A 16,411-nucleotide genomic window follows, 5' to 3' on the forward strand; every position below is an offset into this window, starting at 1 on the left:
TCTGCCTGCTTAGCCACCGTGGCCCATTCAGGCTAAATCTTTTTTAAAAATTAAATTGATTATCTCTTCTGTCTCCAGTATCTTAGAGCAGCTAGAAGTAAAAACCTAAAACTGTGGAATTGTAACCCATGTCAGACTCTGAAATGTGTTCTACAACTAATAGTGATGCTGTGCTTTGAAACTTATTGCTTTTTTGTATGTATGTGAATTTTCACAAAAAAAGAGAAAAAAGGTCACTTGTGATGATAAAAAATTTTTAAAAATTTTCAAGCCAGCCTTTGCTGGCCTGATAATCTGTAGGGGTAGTCCCTTCACCTTCATTTTCTTTTAGGGAATCATGTAAGAACTTAGTCTTTTCTCATATGATGCCAGAGTTACTGGAATGCTTTTTTTTCTACAGTCCTGTGCATTTCTAGCTTTGTGTCATCAACTGGCCTTTACTTGTCATCTGTGGCTTCCATAAAACTCCTCCAAAATTCCCATTTAATTTCTTCTGCCAACCCTCGATATAGCAAAACTGTGATGGGAAAAGTTACAATGTAGAAGAGATAACTAATTAGTTACACTGGCATAATTCAAGATAAATGCCTTATAACTGAGGCCAGGAGATAGGCAAGGCTGCAACCCTATCAACTTTTGCTTGAAAAAAATTGTGATATAAAAAATCTGCCTTCGGTCCTTTGTATTTGTTTCCAGACCTGCTCCAGAGAAAGCTTGAAAGTAAGGCCTATATTCTACTTAGGCCTTTATAGATCTGTTTTACAGAACAGTCTATAATATTATTCTCAAGTGCTTGGATTTCTTAATTTAAAAATTACATTAAATCTATATTCTTACTTTGCAGGAAGTTGGTGAACCATCTAAAGAAGAAAAGGCTGTAGCCAAGTATCTTCGATTCAACTGTCCAACAAAGTCCACCAATATGATGGGTCATCGTGTTGATTATTTTATTGGTAGGATTATAGCAGTAAAATCATTTTAGTGTACATATCTTAAGAAGATTTATAAGCCTTTTTAAAGTGCTCTTTGTGATTGATGAAGCTGAGTAATGGGCATATTGAGGTCATTACCCTATTCTTTCCTATTATGATTGAAAACGTCTATTTAAAAAATACATATATATATATAAATATAAAGTTCTTTCTAATAACTAATATTTGTTGGCAATTTTAAAAATAGATTTTATTTTTAATATTGTGAATCCTGCCTTGTGTTCAGATAGTATGTACCTAAAGTTAGTCTTTTTATCAGGTGTAAGTAGAACTCAGTGTGAAACAATGCTGTTGGAACCATTTTAGGAGCTTTGGTTCTTAATATTGTCCAGACAACTTTATTATATGAGCTGAAGTCATCAGTAATAGAGTTCCATAGCTTATAAACAGTGTTGAATTTGTCATCTCATCATTAAAGTTGAATCCCCATTAAACAGAAGAAATTCCTTTATTTTCTCTTTCTTTAGTGTAATTTTTAATAATTTTGATATTCGTTAAAATGTTAGAGAAAAATAGACTTAACAGTCTCTTCAGATCTAATATATTTAGTTACCTCTAGCAACAGCAGTAGATTGTCCACAGAACTTATTCTTTATGGGTTACTGTAAAATGTGGTAACAAAATTTTCATTACTATTGCGGGGAGAAGTGGTTTTTTTTCCTCTGTTTACCATGTGTTTGATTGTGATTCGTTGAAAGAGTGATACTTATTTTAAAATGTTTTGATTTTTTTCCTGTTTAGAGCATTTCCTCTCACTAGACTAGTTTATCTTGCTTTCTTTAATATTTCTGAATGCCATTTATTTCCCAGCATCACTTTAAAAATGTATTTCTCAATATGTTTCACAAGTTGAAGTTTTGAGGAACTATTTATCAAAATCATGTCAGACTTAATTTCTCCATTGTTTTTTATGTTTTTCTGGGCACAATCCTTATTCCCCTCTCCAGGTAAATTCTAATCTTCTTTCTTTCCCTGCGAATTTGCTATTTCCAGTCATCTCTTGTGTTGTCATATAATATTACTTCTTATGTGCCTCACTTATTTCACCGCGTGTAGTGTTTTCAGGGTTCTTCCATATTGCACATAACTTCATTCTTATAGCCAAATAACACTGTCAAGTGTTAATGTATCACCTTTTGTCTGTCCATTTGTTGATAGACACCTTTTGGCTACAGTGAATAATGGTGCTATAAATATTGGTGTACAGGTATCTGTTTGAAGCTCTATTTTCACTTTCTTTGGGTATATACCTAGAAGTGAAGTTGCCTGGTCATATGATAATTCTGTAGTCAACTTTCTGAGAAACTGCCATATTGTTTTCCACAGTAGCTGCACAAATTTACATTCCCACCAACAGTGGATTAGAGTTCCAGTTTCACAGCATCCTCTTTAATATTTGATATTTTCCATCTTGTGTGAAATGAGATCTCATAATGGTTTTGATTTCCATTTCCCTAATGGCTAATGATATTGAGCATCTTTTCATATGCTTATTGGCCATTTGTATATCTTCTCTGGAGAAATGTCTATGCAGGTCCTTTGCCCATTTTGTAATTGGGTTGTCTTTTTTTTTTTTTTAATGTACATATGATGTTATTTTTTTTTAACTTTTTTATTGTATAGTATAACATATATATACAAAGCAAAGAAAGGAAAAACCAATAGTTTTCAAAGCACTCTTCAACAGGTAATTACAGGACAGATCCCAGAGTTTGTCATGGGCTACCATACGATCCTCTCATATTTTCTGTTCTAACTGCTCCAGAATATAGGAGGCTAGAAAGCTTAAATATTTTTTATCATCACAATCGACCTTTTCCTTCTGTTTCTGTGAAAAATAATATATATACAAAAAAACTATAAATTTCAAAGCTCAGCACCACAATTGTAGAACATATTTCAGAGTTTGACATGGGTTACAATTCCATAAATTTAGGTTATTACTTCTAGCTGCTCTAAGATATTGGAGACTAAAAGAGATATCAATTTAATGATTCAGCATTCATATTCATTTGTTAAATCTCATCTTCACTGTATAACTCCACCATAACCTTTCCATCCCTCTCTTTAGGGGTGTTTGGACTATGGCCATTCTAACCTTTTCATGTTGAAAGGGTCTGCCTTAATATGGGGTAGGGAAATGGAATTATCTGATATTCTGGAGAGGCTGGGCCCTCTAGGTTTTAGGACTTATCTGGACCAGGGACCCATCTGGAGGTTGTAGGTTTCTGAAAAGTTACTCTAGTGCATGGGATCCTTGTGGAATCATATGTATTGCCCTAGATGTTCTTTAGGATTGACTGGAATGGTCCTGGTTGGGGTTTGGTAGGTTATGATACATAGCAAGGTCTAAGTGAAGCTTGTGTAAGAGAAACCTCCAGAGTAGCCTCTCGACTCTATTTGAACTCTCTCTGCCACTGATACTTTATTAGTTATACTTCTTTTTCCCCTGTTGGTCAGAACGGAATTGTTGATCCCATGGTGCCAGGGCCGGATTCATCCCTAGGAGTCCCCTCCCACATTGCCAGGGAGACTTTCACCCTTGGATGTCATGTGCCACATAGAGGGTAGGGCAATGATTTCGCTTGCAGAGTTGGGCTTAGGGAGACTGAGGCCACATCTGAGCAACAAAAGAGGTCCTCCAAAAGTAACTCTTAGGCATGCCTATAGGTAGTCTTAGCTCTCTTCTACCTACATAAGCTTCACACGAGTAAGCCTCCTGATCGAGGGCATGGCCTATTGATTTGGGTTCCCTAAAGTTTGGCACAGTATCAGGGGATTCCCTGATGGTAAGATTTAATAGTTCCATATTCTATCTCCCATCCCTCAAGAGACTTTGCTAATACTTTTTGATTATCTGCTTAGTATACTCTAGGTTGTATCTAGGCATTGCAATAACCTATACAGGATTAAAGGACCTCTTTCTTAATCTGGGCTTCCCGTGTTTCAGTTGTTCAAATGAGCTAGACAGGTAGATAAATAAGTTTCTGACTTATTTTGTTTCACCAAATGTCCCACATACTTATTCACATCATTGTGTGCCTCATGACATTGTTCCTTTTTGGAGCAGCACAACCTTTGTTCATAAATATGCACCATCATTCATCATTCTACTTCTTTGTCATGCATCCTTCAGCCACCTGCAGTCATCAGGCAACACGTAGAGGGCCCAAAGTCCTCAGTCCATCAACATTCTTAATTTTAGATAGTTTCATTGTTTCCAAGAGACAGAAAACCAGTAAGCACACCCTTGCCAAGTAGGAAATCTAACCCTCCTCTTAACTCTTGTCCTTCCCCCCATTATTTTACCTCTGCTGTTGCTGTGGTAGTGCTGATGTTTCCTTTTGAACATAGCCCATAGTATGCAATAGCGGTTTTCCTCCTGCATCCTGCACTTAAACACTTTTTGTACACATATCATATCTTTGGAGTAATTCTTACAAGAACTAACTCATATTTCTGATGTTAATCAATGGGACACATAGGTCTATACAACCTCTTCAATCTTGTTCATCTTCCATATGGTAATATTACTTACAGACCCACTAGAGAAACACCTTCACTTCTGTTTATTCCCTTACATTGGAGTTCAACCTTCTTAGCTAATGTTTCACCCATCTCCAGCTTCTATGTAACTCTGTGTCCCATATATTCTGTATTATAAGCCTCTGATTATACCTTTATGCTGGTCATGAAAGTAGAATCATACAGTATCTATCCTTTTGTGTCTGCCTTATTTCACTCAGCATTATGTCCTCAAGACTCATCCATCTTGTCATGTGCTTCAGAACATCATTTTGTCTTACTGCTGCATAACATTCCATCGTATGCATATACCACATTTTGTTGATCCACTTGTCTGATGATGGGCATTTGGTTTGTTTCCATCTTTTGGTGATTGTGAATAACGCTGCATGAACATCAGTGTGCAAATGTCTGTTTGTGTCATTGATTTCAGCTCTTCTGGGTGTATACCAAGTAGTGCTATTGCTGAGTCATAGGGCAGCTTGATATTTAGCTTCCTAAAGACTAGTCTTCCATAGTGGCTGCATCATTATACATTCCCACCAACAGTGCATAAGTGTCTCAGTTTATCCACATCCACTCCAACATTTATAGTTTCCTGTTTGTTTAATGGCAGCCATTCTTATAGGTGTGAGGTGGTATCTCATTGTAGCCTTGATCTGCATTCCCCTTATATCCAGTGAAAATGAGCATCTCTTCATGTGCTTTGAGCCATCTGTATTTGCTCTTCAGAAAAATGCCTAGTCATAATTTTAGCCCATTTTATAATTGGGTTGTTCTTTTGTTGTATGTTTCTTTGTATAAACGGGAAATCAAACCTTTGTCCAGTATGTGATTTCAAAATATTTTCTCCCATTGAGTTGGCTCCTTCTTCACCTTTTTGATAACGTCTTTTGAAGTACAGAAGCATTTTATTTTGAGGAGTTCCCATTTATCTATTTCTGTCTATTTATTTTTTCTTTTGTTGCTTGTGCTTTGGGTGTAAAGTTTAGGAAACTACTTCTATTACTAGGTCTTGAAGATGTTTCCCTGCATTTTCCTCTAGAAACTTTATGGTGCTAGTTCTTATATTTAAATGTCTGAGCCACTTTGAGTTAATTTTTGCATAGGGTATAAGAGAGGGGTCCTCTTTCATTCTTTTGGCTATTGACATCCAGTTCTTCCATGCCCAATTATTGAAAAGATGGGTTGTGTTTTTATTGTTGCATTGTAAAAGTTCTTTATATATTCTGGATATTAAACCCCTTATCTGATAAATGGTTTGCGACTATATTCTCCCATTCTATAGGTTGTCTTTTAACTTTCTTGATAGTTTCCTTTGCACGAAAGTTTTGAATTCTTATGAAATCAAATTGATGTTTTGTTGTATGTGGTTTTGATGTCATATCTAATAATCTGCTGCTGAATCCTGGGTCATGAAGATTTACCCCTGTGTTATCTTCTAAGAGTTTTGTAGTTTCAACTCTTATATTTAGGTCCATTTTGAGATTTCGTATATGGTATGAGGTAGGGTTCTAACTTTATTCTTTTGCACGTGGACATCCAATTTTCCCAGTACTATTTGTTAAAGAGACAATTCTCTCCCCATTGCATATACTTGGTACCCTTGTCAAAAATCAGTTAGGCATAGGTGGGTGAGTCTATTTCTGGCTTTTTGGTTCTATTCCATTGACATATCTGTGCATCTTTATGCCAATAACAAGACATTGCTTTGATCACTGTAACTTTGTAGTTCAATTTGAAATTGGTAAGTATGAGTCCTCCACTTTTATTCATCATTTTCAAAATTGTTTAAGCTCTTTGGGCCCCTTGCAATTCCATATGAATTTGAGGAGTGGTTTTTTCATTTCTGCGAAAAATACTGCTGGAATTTTGATAGGGATTGCATTGAATTTGTATATGGCTTTGGCTAATATTGACATCTTAACACTATTAAGTCTTCCAATTCATGAGCATGGGATGTCTCGCCACTTATGTAGGTCTTCTTTAATTTCTTTAAACAGTATTTTATAGTTTTCAGTATACAGTGTCTTTTATAGCCTTGTTAAATGTATTCCTAGGTATTTTTAGATCCTTTTGTAAATAGAATTGTTTTCTTAATTTCCATTTCAGATTGTTCATTGCTAGTGTTTAAGGCAAACAGTTGATTTTTGCATGTTGAATTTGTATGCTGCCACTTTGCTGAACTCATTTATTAGCTCTCATAGTTTTCTTGTGGATTCCTTTGGATTTTCTATATATGAGATCATGTCATTTACGAACAGAGGTAGTTTTACTTCTTTCCCATTTGGATGTCGTCTTTATTTCTTTTTCTTGCTTAATTGTTCTGACTACAACTTCTAATACAATATTGAACAGCGGTGGTGAAAGTGGCATCCTTGTATTTTTCCTGATCTTAGGGGGAAAGCTTTAAGTCTTTCATCATTAAGTATGATGTTAGCTATGGATTTTTCATAAATAACCTTTATTATGTTGAGAAACTTCCTTTCTACTCCGACATTTCTCAGTGTTATTAAAAAAGGGTGCTGAATTTGTCAAATGCTTTTTCTTCATCTGTTGAAATAATCATTTTTGTTTTCCCTTCAGTCTATTTATGGTAATGTATTACATTGACTGATTTTCATGTGTTGAACCACCCTTGTATTCCTGGGTAAATTTCACTTGGTCATAGTATATAATCTTTTTAATAATACTGTTGGATTTGGTTTGCTAGAATTTTGTTAAAGATTTTTGTTTCTATATATTCGTAATGGAAATTGGTCTATAATATTCTTGTGATATCTTTACCTGGCTTTGGTATCAGAGTAATGCTGGCCTCATGTTATGAATTAGGAAGTATTCCCACCTAAATTCTTCAGAAGAGTTTGTGAAAGATTGTTGTTTGTTCTTCTTTAAATGTTTGGTGGAATTCACCAATGAAGCCATCTGGTCTTGGAGTTTTCTTTGGTGGAAAGTTTTTTGATTATTGATTCAATCTAGGTGTTGGTACTTGTAGTAGGTTTTTTTATTTCTTCTTGAATCAGTTTAGGTAATTTAATTTTTAATATTTTTCCCATTTCTTCTAGATTACTTGATTTGGTGTACAATTGTGCAAAGTAGTCTTTTATAATTGTTTTTATTTCTGGAAGGTCACTAGTGATAGGACCACTTTCCTTTCTGATTTTAGTTACTTAGATTTTTTCTCTTTTATTTTTCATCAGTCTGGCTAAAGGTTTGTTAGTTTTCTACTTTGTTTATAAGCTCATTCCATTAAAAAACTTTTGCCATAGTAATTTTATCTTTGTGAGATGAAATTGGGCTTAGTTTTATTTTCTGTTGCCACAGAAAGTTGAAATTTACTTTAAAAAGTTGAATTTATTAGATGTGACATCCCATGTATACTAAATTTAAAATAGTGATTTTCTTCTTTTAGCTTCAAAAGCAGTGGATTGCCTTTTGGATTCGAAGTGGGCAAGGGCCAAGAAAGGAGAAGAAGCTTTATTTACAACCAGGGAGTCTGTCGTTGACTATTGCAACAGGTAATGTTTATTTCTTATATTTTTGTTTTCTGTTACATTTGTACACTTGCCAGGCTGACAGAATTCTAAATTGAAAGTTCAGCAATAAAAATCATATACCAGTGCCTACAGTGAACAAAAGGTTATTTTCTAGAGTAGATGGTTGGGTGTCTTTTCCCTAAAACTTTGGCAGAGATTCCTAATAACCCCACTGCCCCTGTTTTTTTAGTACCTACACCCTGCTGCATAGGGGAGACATCCTTCTCTATTTGCTTTGTTTAGTGATTGATAATGCAGTACCTCCCTATAAAATCAAGGTATCAACAACATCTACTTTGTCTTTTCTTGTGGACTCCAAGATGAAATATAGATATTTCAGTGTCTCTATAGCAATGAATTTATCCTCCAGAAGAGGTTCTGGCTAATATCTATTCCTTGGACTTTCCTGTGATGGGTGTGTTTTTTATTCATGGAGAGCCTGGGACCAGATGGTCAAGTGGGGCTAGCCACACCTGCAGTCTTAGGGTAGAGCACTGGCCACACAAGAGAGACCAAACCACATGATTAGGGAGTTGAGTCATATCTTATCAACCTAACCTCCCTGACCTCTGGAGATTGAGAGAACCCTCGTAAAGCCACTGTTTCACAACCTGATGTCTTAAGCTCTGAAGTGAAAGAATTATCACATATTTCATGAAGTTCTTAGTTGCCAAAGACTAAAGTCACTAACGGACCTTCAGAAACATTTCATTGTTGCGGTAGGGATGAGCTAATAGTGGTGCTGTCTGTTTTACCTTTCATTTACTGCACTTGCATAATTAGAATTAACTCTAAAGTGCAGATTTCCGCCTAGTCCTTGCCTGCCTCAAAATAAAATTTTCTTATTTTGGTAGGTGGTGCATGGTCTGAGAATCGAACCCAGGTCTCCCACATGACAGGCAAGCAGTCTACCACTGAACCACCCATGCACCCAAAATAAAATTATTTTTATGTATGATAGAAAAATTAAGAGTTGGTTACAAATGCAGAAACTGGGGCTCATAGAAGTTAGGTAACTTGCCCAAGGTCACATCTAGTAAACGGAAAAGTTACTGCACTAAATCCACCAGTCTGGTACTATATAGTCCAGGCTCTTAATGTAGATAAAAATTAAAATTGATGAAAGATTCAGTTGGCAAAACTGTTATTTGGATATTAAATCTATCAAATAAATGGGGGCTCTGATTTTATTACTACTTGTAAATAATGCCAGTCTTACTTCTTATAGGCATACAGTGAGGCAAACTAGACATTCTTTACTTAACACTGGGTAAGCCAGTGATTCTACTTACTACCAAAATGCAATGATGCTATAGTGTAATGATTTATGAAATCAACTGCAATTGTGTCTAAATTATATAACTCTTAAATGAAATTCAGAAGATTTTGGCAAATGAAAGCTGTTTAATATAGTGCCTGTGTTATTGAGTACTTATGTGCTAGGCACTATGTTAATTATTGAGTACTCATGTGCTAGGCACTATGTTAAGTAGCTTTACATGTTTCTCATTAATCCTAGAAACAACCCTTATGAGATAGATACCATTAGTTAACCCCATTTTAGAAATAAATAAACTAAAATTAAGTAATTTATCTAGCATCACACAGCTAGTTAAGAGGTAGAAGTGGTTATTTGGACCTGTCTATTTGAAAGTGAAATTTTTTTCAATATCAATTTGACTTGATAGTAATAGTCTGCTTTCTCATGGGAGTGGAGCCATTGTGCAAGAGAGGTGACAAAAGCAGATCATCCTGGTTCTTGACCCTTCTGTATCTCAATCTACTCATTAGGGGAAAGGAGTATTCCCCTCTAAGAAATTCTTCATGATTTACTCTGTAAATTATTCATTTATTTAATAAAAACAGAAAGGTAAACAATCTTTTTGCCACTAGAGTAGACTAGAGAAAACTTTGAAAATGTAGAAAATTATATCGGAGAAAATCCAAATTGCTAGTGATGTCATCTCGTAGAGAGCCATATTACCATTTGAGAATATACATTCCAAGTATTTTCGTATGTACACAAGTACTGTTTATATAGATATGTATATAGTATGAAATATAGTGTGAAATGTTGATTTTCACTTCATCTATGATGAACAGAGAGTATTTTTGTTTTCATATTGCAGTGGTAATAAATAATCCTAAATAAAAATCTGGAGATTACAAAAGTACAAGGGAAAAAAAAAAACTAATTAGAATGTATGTCTATTATAAAAATTTTTTTTCAAAGCATTCTGAAATAGTGTGAAGAATTTTAAATCCTTTTGTATTTACACATCCCACCACTACTCTTAAATCCACTTCTTACTCACACGTAGTTAATAATTAAGGTCTCTTTTCAGATTTTTGTTTCTTTATATATGTATATGTACTTGTAGCAAATATTTATGGTATAGTCTTTTGGGGCAGTTTGGACAGTTGCTTGATTGTATGTTAATAGTTCTGCACTGGTAAAATGGGGTCAGATGGAGAGACCTAGAAATTAAGTTTTGTGGAGATGCTCACAGGATGGACCTGAAGGGGCAGCAGAAAAAAGCCCAGCAAGGCAGGTGGAACACAGGCTACAAAAAACACAATATAGTGACCAGAAATAAGTGGTCTCTGGGCAAGAAGGCAGCATCTCATTAACAGATAGCATATGCTGGAGCAGGCACCAATGGAGAGCTAAGTAGAAAGATGAGTTAACCTTAGCAGGCATAGATCATGGAAATGAGACCTGGCTTCCAGGTTGTGTTTTGGTAGTTGAAGTTTATCAAGGCAGTAATGAAGAAACAAGTTAGGGGCTCTAAAACTAGAATATCAGATTTGAAAGTATGGTTTTTAAGTGACAAAATAAGGGTTACCTAGTTTGAATGGGGTTATAAAATTATAGAGAGGAACTAGCAACAAGGTTGACTTGATTTTGGAAGAGCTGAACTTCTAAATTCATCAGAAATGGTAAGTAAATTGCATATGAAGTGTTCTAGTATGCTAGCTGCTGGAATGCAATATACCAGAGATGGAATGGCTTTTAAAAAGGAGAATTTAATAAGTTGCAAGTTTACAATTCTAAGGCCGAGATAATGTCCCAATTACAACAAGTCTATAGAAATGTCCAATCAAAGGTATCCAGGGAAAGATATTTTGGTTCAAGAAGGCTGATGAAATTCTGGGTCACACTCTCTCATCCGAGAACACACATGGTGAACACAGTCATGGTTTCTCTCTCAGCTGAAAGAGCACATGGTGAGCAAGACATCATCTGCTAGCTTTCTTTCCTGGAGAAAGCTTCTCCTGAAGCTCCCTGGGAGGCGTTTTCCTTCTTCATCTCCAAAGATTGCTGCTTGTGGATTCTCGTGGCTATGTCATTCTTCTCTGGCTCTCTCTGAATCACTCTCATTCTCCAAAATGTTTCCTCTTTTATAGGACTTCAGAAACTTCTCAAGACCCTCTCAAATGGGTAGAGACATGTTATCATCTAATCCAGATTAACAACCACTCTTAATTAAATCACATCTCCAGGGAGATGATCTGATTACAATTTCAAACATACAGTATTGAATAGGGAGTATTCTACCTTTATTAAGTGGGATTTTGATTAAAACATGGCTTTTCTAGGGTCTATACATCCTTTCAAACCAGCGCATGAAGTTAGAAAATAAGTACTATATAGATAGCTTAACAGAAAACAGAAGAGAGGGTGGTTTTGCAGCTTTATATGGGTTAGGCTTTTTTTTTTTAATTTTTAAATTGTATAATATAACATATTCAAAGCAAAGAAAGAAAAAAGCAGTAGTTTTCAGATCACTCTTTGGGAAATGAAAGAAGTTTTTTTTTTGTTGTTAGTAGAGGTTAAATGTTTTTCCATGGGTTTACTAATTATAGTTTCTCTTCTGAGTTGCCCCATTGTGTCTTTCTTTGCTCTCATTTTCTCTCACTATTTTTCCAGTTATCTGTATAATTGATAAGGAATTTAATGTCCATATATTTCTTATTTCTTAGGCTTTTAAAGAAGCAGTTCTTTCACCGAGCACTAAAAGTAATGAAAATGAAATATGATAAAGACATAAAGAAAGAAAAAGAGAAAGGAAAAACTGAAAGTGGAAAAGAAGAAGATAAAAAGAGCAAGAAGGAAAATATAAAAGATGAAAAAATAAAGAAGGAAAAAGAGAAAAAAAAAGATGGTGAAAAGGAAGACTCAAAAAAGGTGAGTTCATCTTCTTGACCAACAGGGGGAAGAACTAAATGAGATAGAATAAGGTATTGATGGCTGAGAGATTCCAAACAGAGTCAAGAGGTTATTCTGGAGGTTAGTCTTATGCATTGAATAGATATCACCTGTTTAGTTAATGTGTCATGGAGAGGCTGGAGGGAACTGCCTGAAAATGTGGAGCTGTGCTCCGGTGGCCATGTTTCTTGACGATAATTGTATGATGATATGGCTGTCACAGTGTGACTGTGTGGTTGTGAGAGCCTTGTGTCTGATTCTCCTTTTGTCTACCTTATTGACAGACGAGTAAAACATATGGATTAAAAATAAATAAGTAATAGGGGGAACAAATGTTAAAATAAATTTAGTAGATTGAAATGCTGGTGATTGGTGAAGGGGAGGGATAAGGGGTATGGTATGTATGAATTTTTTTCTTTTTCTTTTTATTGCTTTTTCTGAATCGATGCAGATGTTCTAAGAAATGATCATGATGATGAATATACAACTATGTGATGATAGTGTGAGTTATTGATTATATAACAAGAATGGAATGATCATATGATAAGAATATTTGTGTTTGTATGTGGTTATGTATAATAAATTAAAAAATAGATTAATTTAAAAAAAGGTGAGTCCAACTAAAATTAAGTAAAAATGAAAAATCACGTGCATATAAGCAGTGTTGGCATATGAGCACATTTGAAATATTTTGTAACAGTTACTTGAGGGTTACTATGAAAAGCATGGTTGAGATTTAATTTCTGTGTCATAGATTGTGAAACTTATTTTTGAGTGTATGAATGTCATATTGTTTGTTTGTTGTATTTTCCCTTCTGTTTTAGTTTGCTGGAATGCATCACACCTGAGGTGGATTGGCTTTTATAAAAGTGACTTATTAGTTACAAATTTTCTAATTTGGAAAGGCACATGGGTACATCTGCTGGGCTTCTCTCCCTGCTTCTGGGTTCAAACAGCTTTCCCCAAATCCTTTCCCCAAATTTCCCTTTCTGCAAATCCAAACATCTAGGTCTAAACTGACTTTGAGCTGTGTTGTGCTGGGCTTTGCTGACCTCTACTTTTAAGCCTCTCATTGCAGAAGGCACTTCCCATAGCCCACCACAGATGTAATCAAGCATAGATGAATTTCACATGCTGATGATTTAGGTCAGCAGCATCAGAACACCTGGGCACCATTACTTGGCCAAGTTGACACCTGAGCCTAATTCTACACCTTCTGTTCAACTTGTGTTTTCATAGGATGAAACTCCAGGAACTCCCAAAAAGAAGGAAACTAAGAAAAAATTTAAGCTGGAACCACATGATGATCAAGTTTTTCTGGATGGAAATGAGGTGAGAGTATCCAGCTTAGAATTAGAAATTCAGTTTTCAATAGGAGATTTAAAGATTATGTTTGATGCTTTCACTAAGAAAATAAAATTAATTTAGATACATCTAACTATGCGCTTAAATATACAAGTGCTACTCTTTTTTAACGGCTTTTTTTAATAAATAAAATTCTGCATTAATTAGAAATAGACAACTATGAGAGATAGGAAACCTACAACAGCAGTGGCTTAAAACAAGATACTTATTTCTCACATCAGTGAAGTTATATGTGCCCAGCTAAAATACAGAGATTCCTCTGTTACTATCAAAATAAAAAAAAGCAGAATGGTTGATGAGGAATACCTACCAATCTCTGCTATTTGAACCGCGTATAGTCAGACACACTACTTGAGCCTATTTGTAACTGGAGATTTCTTTTTAACCTTAAGTTAGGACTGCTAAATTAAGTCACTTAACCAATTGAAAAAGTTAGGTACTGATCTTTGAATTGTTGTGAATTTCAAGACTTCTATAGCTAGTACTTAAGAATACTAGCATGAATAAAATTGAGGTTCTTAGGGTTATGTGTTTAAAAGTCAGGTAAGCCTTTTCAGAAAACATGTGCTCTGAAAAGGCTCATTCCAGGCATACTGAAATGACAATCTCTGGGGTGGAATCTGGGTTTGTGTGTGTTTATATGTGTGGGTGTGAAGTTTCCTCAGATGATTCTGATATGAACCCCTGTTTAAGAACCACTGTAATAAAAGACCACAGCTTTTTCATAAGATGAAAGTTCAAATACCTTCATTTAAACATTAACCATTAGCTGTAGGCCAGACATTTTTATACATGCTAGGAATAGCATGATAAATAAAATTCTCCACTTGGTAGCTCTTACTGTCTAGTAAAATATGAGCATCTTGACATGTTACAGTATTGATGTGGCGAGTGCTACGGAATGAGAAACAGCTGCACCATTTTATATTTCCACTAACAGATGAATGAGTGTTCCTAAATTCTCTGCATCCTCTCTAACATTTGTTAATTTCTGGGTTTGTTTTTTTAATAGCAGCCATTCTAATGTTTATGAAATGGTATCTCATTGTGGTTTTGATTTGCATGTCCCTGATGGCTAATGTTGAACATCTTCTCATGTGCTTTCTGGCCATTTATATATCTTCTTTGGAGAGATGTCTGTTCAGTTCTTTTGCCCCCTTTTAAGTTGGGTTGTTTGTCTTTTTGTGTTAAGTTGAAGGATTTCTTTAGCTATAGTGGATATTAATCCTTTATCAGATATATGGTTTCCAAATATTTTCTCCCATTGTGTAGGTCTTTTTTTTTTTTAAGAGAAAGAGAAGAGTTTTATTGTTGAATAACCATTATACCAGACTGCAATATGTACCACAGGCAACCTGCTAAGGAGATTGCAAAGAGATAAAGAAATTAAATCCTTTTACATAGCCAGGCAAATACAACCTATTAGATACATATAATTGCTTTTATTTAAAGGAAAAATGAAACTTCTGTCTAGACAAACGGACATGGTACAATCCTCCTTGGCTTAACACATTTCAAAGAGATGGTTCCTGGTAAACAAAACTGTCACAAGGTTCAGTTAATTCTTTTTTTTTTTTTAATTTACTCTGGATTATTGCCATCATAGCAGCCTGAGTGTTTTTTTTCCTTGAAAACAGTTTCATCCACACATCATACAATCCTTCTGAAGTGTGCAGTGTGGCTCTTAGTATTATCACAGAGCTGTGCTTTCATCACCATGGTCAATTTTAGAAATTGATTAGCTCCAAAATAAAATCCCCATGCCCTTATAGCTCCTTGTTTTAGATATTTAGTTCTGGTCTGGTACTTTTGTTACAATTGATGGAGGAACATTAAGATATTACTGGTAGCTATAGTCCATAATTTGCATTAGGTTTATTTTTTCTCCTATACCACCCTATTAAGACATTGTAATTGTGATATACATTTCTTCTAATTAATAGAAGAACATTCTTATATTTGTATAGTTAACCACCATCATCTGCAACAGAGTTGACTTTGTTATACAGTCCCTTGTTTTATCCTCTAGCTTTCCTTCTAGTGACATGCACAACCCTTTTCACTACATATTATACCACCAATTCAGCACTGTTACTTACACTCATGAACTCCAGCTTATGAGCTACAGACCTTCAGGTTGGGTGAGTATGAAATGAAATTATTGCAAGTGGTCCTAGAATCTCTCTGTTTCCTAAGTATTATCTTAAATAGTGGGAAAAGAAAAGTTAGAGTTAAGAGCTAATAGATCCGTGTTATGACCTTGCTGAAATATGTGTTACCTGCACTCTTAGACCAAATCTCATTCTACTCATGCCAGTTTACATCATTCAGACAAAAAAGTGGACAGTTGCTGGTCTTGGCTGGATAAATAATGATTTGCGGGCATGAACAAATTTTTAAGTGCTTGTAACATTATGCACATTTACTTAATAAATGTATTACAGAGTTTATAGTATTCTTTTAACCATTTTGTATTTTCTAACAATGGATACCAAAAGAACCACTACTACTGAAGGAAATATCATAGAAATTTGTTTACTTTAGAAAGGTGTTCTTATACTTTAAGAACTTGGAAGTAACATGTTTGGAAGATCCAAAATATGGACTAAAGTTTATCTTTCTAATTTGATCTTTGAACTTTTAAACACTAAGGTTTCCTGATTCTTCTAGGTGTTTGTGTGGATCTATGACCCAGTTCACTTTAAAACATTTGTCATGGGATTAATTCTTGGTAAGTAACAGGATGATGCAAATAACTTTAAAATACAGTCTTTAAAATTTAG

General features: G+C 34.9%; 1 protein-coding gene across 2 annotated transcripts in view; it reads left to right on the forward strand.

Moving 5' to 3' along the window:
• Positions 1-16,411, forward strand: part of SEC62 (SEC62 preprotein translocation factor) — a 35,137-nt gene that overhangs the window by 10,653 nt on the left and 8,073 nt on the right. For both annotated transcript variants that reach the window (XM_077160995.1, XM_077160996.1), the window contains exons 2-6: positions 845-953; positions 7,930-8,035; positions 12,038-12,242; positions 13,503-13,595; positions 16,299-16,359. In XM_077160995.1, coding sequence (XP_077017110.1) covers positions 845-953; positions 7,930-8,035; positions 12,038-12,242; positions 13,503-13,595; positions 16,299-16,359 — 574 coding nt within the window. The remainder of the gene's footprint in view (positions 1-844; positions 954-7,929; positions 8,036-12,037; positions 12,243-13,502; positions 13,596-16,298; positions 16,360-16,411) is intronic.

Source organism: Tamandua tetradactyla, chromosome 5 (genome assembly GCF_023851605.1).
Source record: "Tamandua tetradactyla isolate mTamTet1 chromosome 5, mTamTet1.pri, whole genome shotgun sequence".
Lineage (NCBI taxonomy): Eukaryota > Metazoa > Chordata > Mammalia > Pilosa > Myrmecophagidae > Tamandua > Tamandua tetradactyla.